The sequence below is a fragment of the Typopeltis vanoorti genome, chromosome 13, assembly GCF_054136105.1.
Source record: "Typopeltis vanoorti isolate ZY-2024b chromosome 13, IOZ_Tvanoo_1.0, whole genome shotgun sequence".
Classification (NCBI taxonomy): domain Eukaryota; kingdom Metazoa; phylum Arthropoda; class Arachnida; order Uropygi; family Thelyphonidae; genus Typopeltis; species Typopeltis vanoorti.
The window spans coordinates 68,402,070-68,414,796 of NC_143561.1; the positions used below are offsets into that span (position 1 = coordinate 68,402,070).

General features: G+C 35.3%; 1 protein-coding gene across 3 annotated transcripts in view; it reads right to left on the reverse strand.

Annotated features, from left to right (window-relative positions):
* Positions 1-12,727, reverse strand: part of ATP7 (copper-transporting ATPase 1) — a 185,973-nt gene that overhangs the window by 91,372 nt on the left and 81,874 nt on the right. For all 3 annotated transcript variants that reach the window (XM_090403124.1, XM_090403125.1, XM_090403126.1), the window contains one exon: positions 6,284-6,517. In XM_090403124.1, coding sequence (XP_090259250.1) covers positions 6,284-6,517 — 234 coding nt within the window. The remainder of the gene's footprint in view (positions 1-6,283; positions 6,518-12,727) is intronic.

Genomic DNA, 12,727 nt, shown 5'->3' on the forward strand with positions numbered 1-12,727 from the left:
AGCTCTCAGATGTTAACTGTAGAATAAAATACAGAAATATTATTTTAGAAAAAATGAAAGAATTTGAGAACAGGAACCAAACCTTGAAGATTCGGTGGCAAGCCATGAAGAAAACACTGATTGATTCAGCCAGAGAGGCATGTGGTGATGTTGTGTGCAAGGACAGAAAACTCAGAACTCCATGGTAGACATAGGAAGTTAAAGAGACAGTGAAGGAAAAGAAGAAAGCATATCAAAAGTTCCTGGCAAATAAGTCAGCCTGTGCTTTTAGAGAATATAGAGACAGATTAAAAAAGCTAAACATGGTGTAAAACTGGCTAAACAAAAGTCATGGGAGGACTTTGGCAAGAACATAGAAAATAAATATCAAGAAGGTGGTAAGATATTCTGGAGGATGCTGTAAAAGGAATTACAGATGATAAAGGTGACATGAAAACAGGAGAAAAAGATATCCTTGAAGTATGGAGTAATTACTTTGAAAAACTGCTAAATGAAATAAGCAGTGATGACAGCACAGTGGTAAAAAAAACACAGACCACTCAGGAATACATATCCATACTTGAAGTAGAAAAAGTCATCAAAAGCCTGAAATGTGGAAAGCAGGAGTAGATGATATTCGACCAGAAATGCCCAAGTATGGAGGCATAAAAGTTGTATAGAGGTTGCGCGCTACATAGTTCAGAAGGCCTGGACAGAGGGATAAATTCCAGATGATTGGAGTAGAGCTCTCATAGTATTCACATATAAAAAGGGAAATAAAACAGAATGTGAGAATTACAGAGGCATTTCATTAAGTGTTGAGTGTTCCTGGTAAGATATATGCAAGTATACTTGAGAAACGGTTGAGAAGGATTGTGGAAGAAAAGCTTGGTGAAGAACAAGCTGGATTCAGGCCAAATAAAGGCTGTTATGATCAGATTTTCACTTTATGACAGATAGTTAAGAAATCATGAAAATATAACAAAGATCTGTATTTAAGTTTTGTAGATCTGGAAAAGGCATATGACAAGGTGCCAAGAGAGAAACTATTCAAATGCTACAGTTATATGGTGGTTCATTATATCAAGCAATACTTAGTCTTTATTTGAGTTGCAAGTCAGCAGTTGGAATTGAAGGAAGTACAGGAAGATGGTTTAATGTTAAATCTGGTATGAGACAAGGATGTACATTACACCCTCTGTTATTCATTATCTATATCAGCGCTTCCCAAACTTTGGGCCGCGGCCCCCTTCGGGGCCATAGGTTTTGTTGAGGGGGACCGTGAAATAATGAAAAGAAATTTAAAATGTTTTAAGACTAAGTAGATTTTGTTTTATTTTAAAAGAAACGTATTTAACTTTTATTATTTCTTTTTTGTTATTTTTTTATATTTTAATGGAAAAATTCACACATTGGTGTTGGTTCACAAACTTTACTTCCTGCGTATTTCGGCGCTTAATGAATATTAGTAAATATTGCTTATTCGTATGTTTCATTTCAAAGCAGTGGTTAATTGTATTTACTTTGAATGCTCTCCAGGGAAGCTCCAAATCTTCCTGTCCCTTTCATCACGCGTTCGTAATCAGGGACTGTTGATATTGACTTTATATACATATCAAAACTCATTTTATATTATCACTGTTATCCGATCTAGTTTTCTGTTACCAATAAAAGTTTCGCATATACTTCACACATGAAAAAAAAAAGCTTAAACAAGTTCATGTGGGGAGATAGTAACTTACTTGCAGCGGTAAACAACACCCTCCCTAACAGCCTGCAGAGGCAATAAAAACAAGTACTTTTATTATGCCAGTGAATAAGGTATGAGGAGTCGGTGTAATATATTTCTCAACAAATAGTGCAATTAGAGACAACTGGGATAAAAACACACTAATTAATGAATCACATGTCCCCTCATACAGAAACTATGCTGTATAGACTGAAACAAAACCATATGTTGCATGGGCAAACACAGTATCTAACTAAAAACTATTGTTATTAATTAGATGTGTGTGAGTTCGATTTCCCAAGGCAGCAATAAAATTCAACCGAACGTGTTAAAATTTGTGAGTGTTAAAACTAAGTAATATATATATATATATATATAACGAATGTTATGGCAGTTTCACATATGGAATTCGGTTGAAGAGAGTTAGCATTTCAACTCAATTGTCAGCTATGCTTTTATCTTTCGATTGCGCGATCTTTTGTTAATACCGCACCAATCATATGCATGTTTTAATAACCTGCCTTTGCTCTCTGTTTCGCGTTAGGCTTAATTACTGCAAAGGGAAAAAAGTCACAAAAGAGAAAAATGTTCCTGGTCCGGGGATCCCTTATTCAGGTAATATTCACTAATTTCATGTTATCAGTCTGTGGTGTGCCAGTATCGGTAAGTGGTGATATTATTTGATCTATTCTACGTTAAAAAAAATTAATCCTGAGATGGATAATTGGCTGATAAAAAATATAAAAAAAAAATCCTCACGAACAATCAGAAGAAGCAGAAACAGACTCAAAAAAAGGACAATATTTCATATTTTACCAGAACAGCCCGCATCGTCTTCAGAACCAAACAGTAAGAGGCAAAAAATGTAATATATGCATTTGATTTTTGCAATATTCGCTGTGTATGTTTTGTATTGAATATAAATCCAATAAATATTATTATAATATATTTCTCTATTACGATTTTGCTTTCGAGGGGGGGGGTGAAATATTTTAATTTTTTCCAAAGGGGGGCCCTGACATCCAGAAGTTTGGGAAGCACTGATCTATATGGATCACATTATGAAGGAATGTGGTATTAAACATGATATCAGAATTGGAGGTGTTAATCTCAGCTCTTTTGCTTTGTGCAGATGATGTTATACTTCTAAATAAATCCGCTACAAGTTTGCAAGATTCCCTGACTAAATTGAATAACTGTTGTAATAGATATGGCATGAAGGTCAGCAATAAAAAGACAAAGACAATGAAAATAGGTAGAATCATCGAAAATGTCAACTGTGTTGTGAATGGAGAACCTGTGGAACACGTGAAACATTTCAGCTACTTAGGCACGATTTTTACTGAAGATGGTAAATTAAATATAGAAATAGACAACAGAATCAGCAAAGCTGGTATGGTAGGAAGTCAATTGAATAAATTCATATGGAATAAGAGAGAAATTAGTCAGAACACTAAATTAGCTGTATACAAGACAGTGTTCAAACCAATTTTAACTTATGGTACTGAGAGCTGGATTAGAAGTAAAATACTAGACAAAACACTAGAGACTGCAGATATGAGAATCCTGAGAAAGATTAGGGGGCATGAACAGATGGCATCAATGGCAATATCATATCAAAAACAAGGATATTAGGAAAGAACTTGATATTGTCAGCATCCAGGGGCATGCATTAGCAGAGCTAATCTCAGGTGGTATGGTCACTTAAGCAGAATGGGAGAAGAAAGATTAGCAAAACAAGTGTTCTCTGCCAGGTTGGAAGGAAAAAGACCCAGAGGAAGACCAAGATATAGGTGGATTGATACAGTAAAAAGTGCCTTAGAAGACAGAAATATAAGACCTGATAATAATGGAGTATTGACATTTAACAGACTGATTTGGAGGAAAATTGTAGATAGGAAGTTAGTAATGATATAAATTTTTCATGTAGTACTATCATATCCTGTACATCCCTTGAGGGTATATATCAGGAATTTGATGATGATGAAGTATCATGAATTTCTATAGTTAAGTATTAACTACAAAATGCGCATTAAAAGTGATAGGTCAGTCTCAAAAATATCTTTAAAGAATAAATTTTATTTTCTGTATAATTATATTATACATTTCTCCATCATACAGTTGTAATGTGGGAAGTGGCTAAGATAAAAACCAATTAAAGAAAAGGGTACATGATTTACAGGCTGGTGAGTAACAAAGTGTCCTTGGGGCTTGCAAGGGAAGGATGTTAGCAGTGGAAAATGTCAAAAGGCATTTGAGGAAAGCAGTATCAGACTTCATAATCAATGTCAAGTGGGAATTAAATGGAATCTTTGCTGATTTGTAATCAGCAAAGATTGCAAATACAACTCAGAGGATAATTACAAAGGTGAAACAAACTTGATGTGAAAGGATAAGGAAGAGTCATTTTACCTCTTTATATAAGGGCTTGATATGACCTTACTTTGAGTATTATGTGCAGATCTGGTCTGGTTTCTGGTGGTAATGCTGATACAGTGTATCAGTAAAGGAGAGTGTTATAGGAGAAGTCAAAGGAGAGTGTTATAACATTGGGATTGTGGAATACATATTATGAAGACAGATTCAGAATTTGTGGACTACAGACACTAGCAAACAGGAGAAAAAGGAGTGATATGATTGAGATGTGCAAACCTAAGAAAGGGTCACAGAGGATACAGTAGGTGGAATTTTTCATTTCATGGAGGGGTGGGGAGAGGACAGAGGAAGAGACAGGATCCATGAAAATTAAAATGAATGCAGTCAAGAAGATGAGAGCTATAGATGTGGATGTGGTGAATGCAAGTAATACGAATGAATACCTTAGAAAAGGTACGTTGAACCAATGAGTGATGTAGCCTCACTTAATGACTTCCTTCGTGATTCCCATCCATCACTTAATGAACTTCGATAACCCCCCCCCCCTTCAGTACACGCACTATGAGATATGCTGCTCAACTGCATGCACATTAATAGAAGAGCACATGTAGTCTACGGAATTACATTTAGCTGTAGCAATGGTGTTGATGGAGGAAAAGATGTTAAATGAGCATTATTTTCGTTCATATGGAATTGGTTAGAGCAAATGGTCCAAGCCTAGGACATGTTTGCGAGTAGTTTGTTCGTTGTTTCCTTAAGCATGTCCCAAGCAATAGTGTCATCACTGCTTTAATTGAGAGGAGAGGTTCCAACATACCAGGAGTGTTCTGCCACAATGCAAAGGGCATTCAGGGAGATATGAGAATCACAGGTGTGTACTAGAGCAAGTGTTACAATCTCCGAAATGCAGTCAATGCTGGACAGTGGTAAAACTTGGGATACCAAGGCGGTCACTACAGAGAATCCTTAAGGAGTTGGGTGCCTTTTCGTAAATCATTCAGGTGGGTCAGTGTTTAACAGCAAATGGATTACACTGCACGGTGGGAATACTGTGCATGCATGCTGGCCAATGTCTATGAAGATCCATCTTCCTCCATCATTTCTGGTTCTCAGATGAAGCCCATTTCAAACTAAGCAATAATGTAAACAGATGAACCTACACATTTCTTGGTTTCTCGAGATCGGAATTTGTCCAAGAGAAACCTTTTCACAGTAATAAGGTTCTTGGCCATGGCATAACTGGGCCGTACTTCACTGAAGAGGATGGTGTAACCGTTGAATAGTGAATGCTACATTGAGAATGTGTTGGTTCCATTCATCCAGAATTTGTATAGGATGTGTCATGCAAAAAACATTTCATTTCGTGCACAGGTATTCCAACAGGACGAATCAACCTGTTACACATCATGTGATGCTAGAGCCTATTTAGAGAGTATTTATCAGAACACTTCCCCAGGAAGCTCATTCCGAGGTTCACAGAATTCTCTTCTGACTGGTTTGTGTTTGCTTTGCAAGATGAAAAACTAAATGCAGGATGAAAAGTGAAAACATGGTCCTATTCCATTTCCACAGAACTAGACAGCCATCAAAAAATGAATATTATTATTATTACATGACACCTCTAGGGAGTCCAAAGACTCATCGAGGGAGGACACCTACTCTACATCTCTCTCTCTGCTACATCTACATCTCTCGCAACTACACCAACGCCATCTATTGTCCACCGCCACCACCACTAGTATTTCTACAAACAATCACAAACATCCATGCCCACGGCAGGATTCAAACCCACAGCCTTTTTGGCTGGAGAGTGGATATGCTAACCACTTGGCCAGCCAGGCCTGCATAGCCAGCCTGGTTGGCCGAAAATTTCTACAAGACTGTTTTTCATTAGATCATATTTTTAGGATTTCTAAGAAGAAGAAAAAATTATCCTATTCAAAAACGGAGTTGATGAGGAGTGTGCGCGCGCGTGGGGGGGGATACATGCTGTTTCAGCAGAATTAGCATGTATTCCCCCCCCCCTAAATAATATTTCACATTATTTTGCCAAAGTTTCTACTTTACTGGGAAACAAAAGACAGAGCATAATTAGCAATATCTAATTTTATATAAACTTCAAACTTCTAAAAGAGTTTTAAAAGTCATTAAAATTATGAAAGCTCTAATCATCAATAACAGATTTAAGGCATTACTAACTTTGGAAGTCTGAGCTTCTTCCACTAACTTTACAATCTGTGACAAAGTGGTATCTTTGCCAATATGAGTAGCACTGATAAGTAACATGCCATTCTGATTGATAGATCCACCAATTACTTGAGATCCTGGACGCTTAGGCACTGGAAGTGATTCCCCTGTAATGAGAGACTCATCAGCCATTGAAGTACCAAAAATGACCCGACCATCCACTGGTATTTTAGATCCTGGGATTACCTGAAATAAATTACGATAGAATGTTTTATTGAAGAACTGTATATAAATAATGACCAATATAATGAAAAAATAACAATGAATTATGTTACAAACAAATTATTATAAATAGCCAAGTATTCTACAAAAGAGGAAGAAAGTCTATAGGACCGAACCCTTACAAATCAGTTTTATTGACTGAAGAAATATCATGCTAAAACATGATCCAGCCTACACTCTAAAGACTTTAGAGTGTAGGCAACAGAGTTGTACCTAATATCAACCTATGAATGATATGATTTAGTTTTTTATACTCTGACTAATGGTCCAGAATGAGCATAAGAAACAGCTGCACATTATGATATCTCAAATTTCATTGTTAACAAATATATTGCAGTAGGAAGCAGTATTAAGCATTCAGATACAATGGTCAAGTTTGGGAAGCATGCCTCCAAACTTGACCATCATATCTCAACACTGTAGCACAACTCATTTCACACAGCATAGTTTGATTATTCATTCTCCAAGAATGCTAGATCTCTCAAAACACTTTTTGTTACCATTCTGAATTTGCTATTCACAAGCTACACATACCAATGAGATAGTATAATGTGAGTTACAGCAGTTGCATGAAAGCCAATTATGTTAACATATGGATATCTATTTCATATTTTGTGAGAGCAGGATTTCAGGTTGCTAACTAACCACACTCCTACCTAAAGTTTACCATTCCTAAAAACATTTGATGTAAAGAACACCAAGTGCTTTTAGGAATAGTTACACCATTCCTTTGTGGATTTTGTCAATTCTTATATCTCAATTGTTTTGACTAAGTAAATTTCCTGACTGCCATAACTCTGTTCTGTCTTTCATTAGCTATTAATGCTTATTTGGCAAAATAGTTATTGTATGAAGCTAAAAAAAAAAATACAGTTATGACTGTAGCATTCAACAACTGAGCCTATCTGAAATAAAGATTTTCCCATAATTCACAGTGGCTAATATTGAACTATAACTATGTTGAAGAAAGTACTGAGACAACCCTGGTTTAGAATGAACTAAACTATTGATGGCATACAATCTGTCTACCTTCCATATTACACAGAATAATTGACAGAATTTGATAGAGGTATTATCACAGGATGCTATATCAATGGTATAAACTACATCTAAAAGTTGCAGCAAGTAATAATATAAAATAATAATAAACATATAATAAATAACAAAAAAAATTCAGGAAGCAATGCCAAGAAATTTCAGTACTCAGATGTGGTAATAACCATCCAACAAGTCTACAGTTGAATTTAGTAGCGAGACACAATAGAGAGCTGACAATCCGGGTTTTAAGACAGCTGCACATAAGCCCAACATCGATCATGGCAATCAGCAGTGCATGCTACACTGTTGTAAAGAACATCATAACTAGTCTATAGACTGAGATATGAAATAACGAATTATGCTACAATTCTGGAGGCCTTGTTTGATAACGAAGTCATCCCAAAATTCATCAAAATCAAACGCATATTCCACACAAACAAGGCCTCCAGAATTTATCATAAAATGGAACTAGCTTTTCCAAGAGAAAGAATTACAGTCACTAGAGCTGCATTAGCATTAATTAGTAATAACACTTTTTCTCTTCATAATGAACTGGCCACATCTCTTCCATCCTACCTATGGAACAACATCGATAGTGTTACATTTAACAAAGCAATAACGATCTCAGAACAGAAGAAACATACATTAATTAATAAGTTCAACGTACTCCTTCAGAAGAAAGAAATACATAAAAAACAACTAGATCATTCAAAAGTAGTTATTAATCTTTCTTCGAGAGTCCTAACAAAAGAGGAGAATAATCTTTTACTCAAGGGTTTTAACTTCGCCTTAACCCCACGTTTCCTTCCAAAAATTGATATCATAGCACAAATAGAAAAAGGAATTAGAAATCTACCGGACAACATGGCAGATCTTATCCGTATAGAAAGTACAGCTTTACTATTAAAAAGCAGATTACCTCGTAGGAACTTACCTTACAATGAATAGGTTTGCCTTAAAAATTTAAAGGATGACAAAAATATTGTCATAATAAAAGCGGATAAAGGCAACGCAACTGTCGTTTTAAATGCTACAGAATACGATAACAAAATGAAAAGTCTCCTGGAAGATACCAACACCTACAAACCCATAGACAGAGATCCGACTTGGCCTACACACAAAAAAAACAAACGATCTAATAAAAAAAGTGCCTCTCTGGACGGAAGAACTTAAAAAATGCTTACAATCAAACATCCTTTGATACCAAGAATATATGGTGTTCCAAAGATCCACAAGACAGATATACCTTTAAGACCAATAGTAGATGGAAGAGATTCACTGACTTCCAACTTGGCGAAATACCTCGCCAACATGATCTCACAACATATAGGAAAAACATCTTCCTTCATAAAAAATAGTAAACATTTCATAGAAAAAGTGAAAGATATACATATTGGTCCAACAGACATCTTAGCAAGTCTCGACATTATCAGCTTGTTTACAAACATCCCGAGACAAGAAATTTTGAATCTCCTAGAAGACCTCTTCCCTCCGGACATCTTGAATCTTTTTAAACATTGTATAAACAATACTTTTTTCACCTATAAAGATAAAATCTGGGAACAAAAAGAAGGGCTGGCCATGGGTTCATCATTATCACCGGTATTAACAAACCTATTTATGGAAAAATTTGAAAACAATGCTCTTAAGAATTACCATAAAAAAACAAAAATATGGCTACGCTATGTGGACGATATTTTCATCATATTCAGTGGAACAACAGATGAACTTATCAATTTCAAAGATTATCTCAACAATTTGCACAACACCATAAAATTCACTTTAGAACAAGAAAAAAATAAAAAACTTCCTTTTCTGGATATTCTATTAGAAGTTAATGAAGAAAGTAAACTCTCCTTCTCAGTATATAGGAAGCCTACAAACACTGGAAGATTTCTAAATGCAACTTCACACCACCATCCTTCACAAAAAATAAGCTTAATTAAAACTCTTCGAGACAGAGCATACAATATCTCCAGCACACAAGAAAGATGTAATGAAGAACTAAAATACTTAACACAAATCCTCCAACAGAATGGATATGAAACAAAAACCATCAAGAGAATCCTTAAAATGCCTCCAGCTAACAACACAATAAAACAGGATTACAAAAATGCAATCTCGCTTCCTTATATCAAAAATGTTACAGACAAGCTAGCCAAATTAATGAACAAACACAACATAAAAGTAGCCTTCCTTCCTATGGAGAAAATCTCAAGATTCCTACATCCACCAAAACCACCTCATCATCCTCTTAAAAAACCAGGAGTCTACAAAATCCATTGCTCTTGCGGGATTTGCTACGTAGGACAGACAGGAAGATCTGGAGAAATATGCATGGCTGAACACCAAAAAGACGTACAATACAAAAGAGAACAGAAAACGGGTCTTGCTTTCCATACCACTTCCACTAGACACGATGTACTCTGGCAAAAAACGACGATGTCATACATAGAAAACAACAGTTATATAAGAAAATTTAAAGAAGCTGCTAATATGCTAAAAAACCCAACCCAATGAAATAAAAATCAAGGTTTAATTCTCCATCAAGTGTGGTCAGCTCTAATAAAAAATCTACCTCAATCTGAGCTCGGACTGTATGAACGAGAACAAGCACACGTGACATCATCCAGTATTGTTCAACGTGAATAACGTTATATATCTGCATTCTGTTATTTGAGTTTTATGAATAGCCAGACGGTTATGATTTGTATTTATTAATTCTCTTGTTTAAACTTTAAGTTATACTATTTACCCCCTGAAGATGTAAATCCTACGATTTACGAAACTTGTCAGGAACTATTATGTCAGTGTTTTATAGAACTGAATAAAAAAAAAATGTGGTGTAATCACCGAAATATGTCTTTTAAATTTATTTACATTTATGTGTAATTATTTCCATCATGTGGACTGGTCATATGCAAAAGGTTCATATCTGATTGATGCAGATTGAAATATACTGTTATTTCCTTACACCTTAACAAATTTAAGAATACAAACAATTATAACATTTCTGTTAATTGTTGGTTAATTACACAACTGGAAAACAAACAAGTATTTTCCTTTATAACATGAATTTCTCTACAAAGCACACATAATGATTCATTATCTGCTCAATGCCAATGGATGGAAAACCACAAGTATGAGATGATTTGCTGTATTCCACTCCACAGGTGAGTACTGAACAATACCATTTGTACAATACCTGGCATAAATGTATTAAGACAGTTACGGAAGATGCTGACGCCTCAAATATGATTGTACACTACTACAATGCTTGCTTAACTGAATGAAGACGAGAAATAAAGTTTACTGTCATCAGCAATGCTATGGACAGTATGAGTTCACTGAGAGAAAATGTTCTATGGACAGGCGAAAGAGAGTGGATAAAAGTACAGAGATCTAGAGTACTGATACACTAGCACTAGTGGGAAAATTCTGAAGCCATCAACTACCACATAACCCAATTACAAAGAACACAAGGCAATATAAGATGGCAGTTTTCTGACAAAGTCTTTTGTATCAGTCATGATTTGTACCCAAAGATGGGTAGTGATCACCAAGAGATCAATGGATTGAGAGTAGAGAAATCCACATTGCTGGTCACATATTAGTTGGTGTGCTCGGGTGGTGAAGAAGATGGCTATCAATGACTGTTGCCATGATTTTTGATAGATAATCCAGCCAAATGTTGCAATTGCATACTTTGTGAGTATACAGGTGAAGTCAACTGACATGGAGGAGGAGGACCTTATTCATGTTTATGGTTTATGGAAACATGAATGAGGTCCGATGAGTTTTTTCAATTTCTGCAATGTATCCACAACTGTTCTGAATTGATTGTAATGCTTCTCTTCTGCAGTAAGGAATTCAATCACTATGCTTCATTTACACACATAAACAATGTGCTTCATAGTGGTGCACATCATTACTGTGTTAATGAATTTTAATGGATTTTTGCTATTTTATACATTATTTTGATGGTGTTCATATCTGGTGATGGTGAAGGGTTTATAGGAGTGAGGACACAGTGTGTGTGTGTGCAGGTGAAAGATAGCTGGACATCTCTCTCCAACAGCATTCACTTTAGAGCTACTATTTGAACTTAAGTGCTTTACCCCCACACTACTATGCTTAGACTAATTCCAAGCACAATATGGAAAAATAAGTGTCAGTCAGATTACTTGCTAACTGGTCAGGAAGGAAGACTTCTGATGTGTTACTAGTAGTGTATACTATGTATTACTTGAATACTATACAGCATTCCTCCTGCAGAGCACACCTTCAAATGGAGGGAGGTTTGGGGTCTCTAAAATATGTTTTGCATGATTTTGAGGGATGTCAATGGCACTAAGTATAAGAAGAGAAGAAAAACAAACTGGACACAATCCTGCAATGGAGACTAAACATCACAAAAGTAACTTCAGATCCCCAATAAACAAGAAGGTGATGATGTTTTTCTGGGGCAATGATAAACATCTTTTATCTAAAGTGTCAGTCACATTTTATCTAAACATTCAATAACTATTTAAGAAATTACTGTGTAAAAATTTACTGGAACTTCACTCAGCCACTGGATAATAATAATGAATCTGATTTTTGAGTAGCAAGTCTCTAAGATAAATCATAAATCTATAACTGATTATTTCATGGAAATACTTGAGTTCCCTTTAATTTCTTGTCAAATATCTGGATTCTCTTAATACTGGAATTTGTATTGCAGATTATAAATTTGGTAATCACCTAACTATTCTGTTCAAGATCAAATAATGATAAATAAAAGACAACTAGAAAATGATGATTGTCTCCTCTAAATGAATATATATTCATTGGGAACAGTCATTCCAAAGGATCAAAATCTCCAGCTGTTAAAAAACATTTTTTTTTTGACCAACCTCTAGTCCACACACACACACAGCACTAATGTGTGACATGTTCTGCACTCTCTCATACATGGTATTGACTTATATAGCTATCTAATTACAATATTTTATATTATTTTTTACATTATTTTACATTTTAAACCATTATTTTATACCATTTTACAAACTCACTGAAGATTTCCTAAGTCTCCTATTAACTTTTGTTTTAGAAGAAAATCAAATTATCAATTGCATTACTCTGTTCACAAATCGG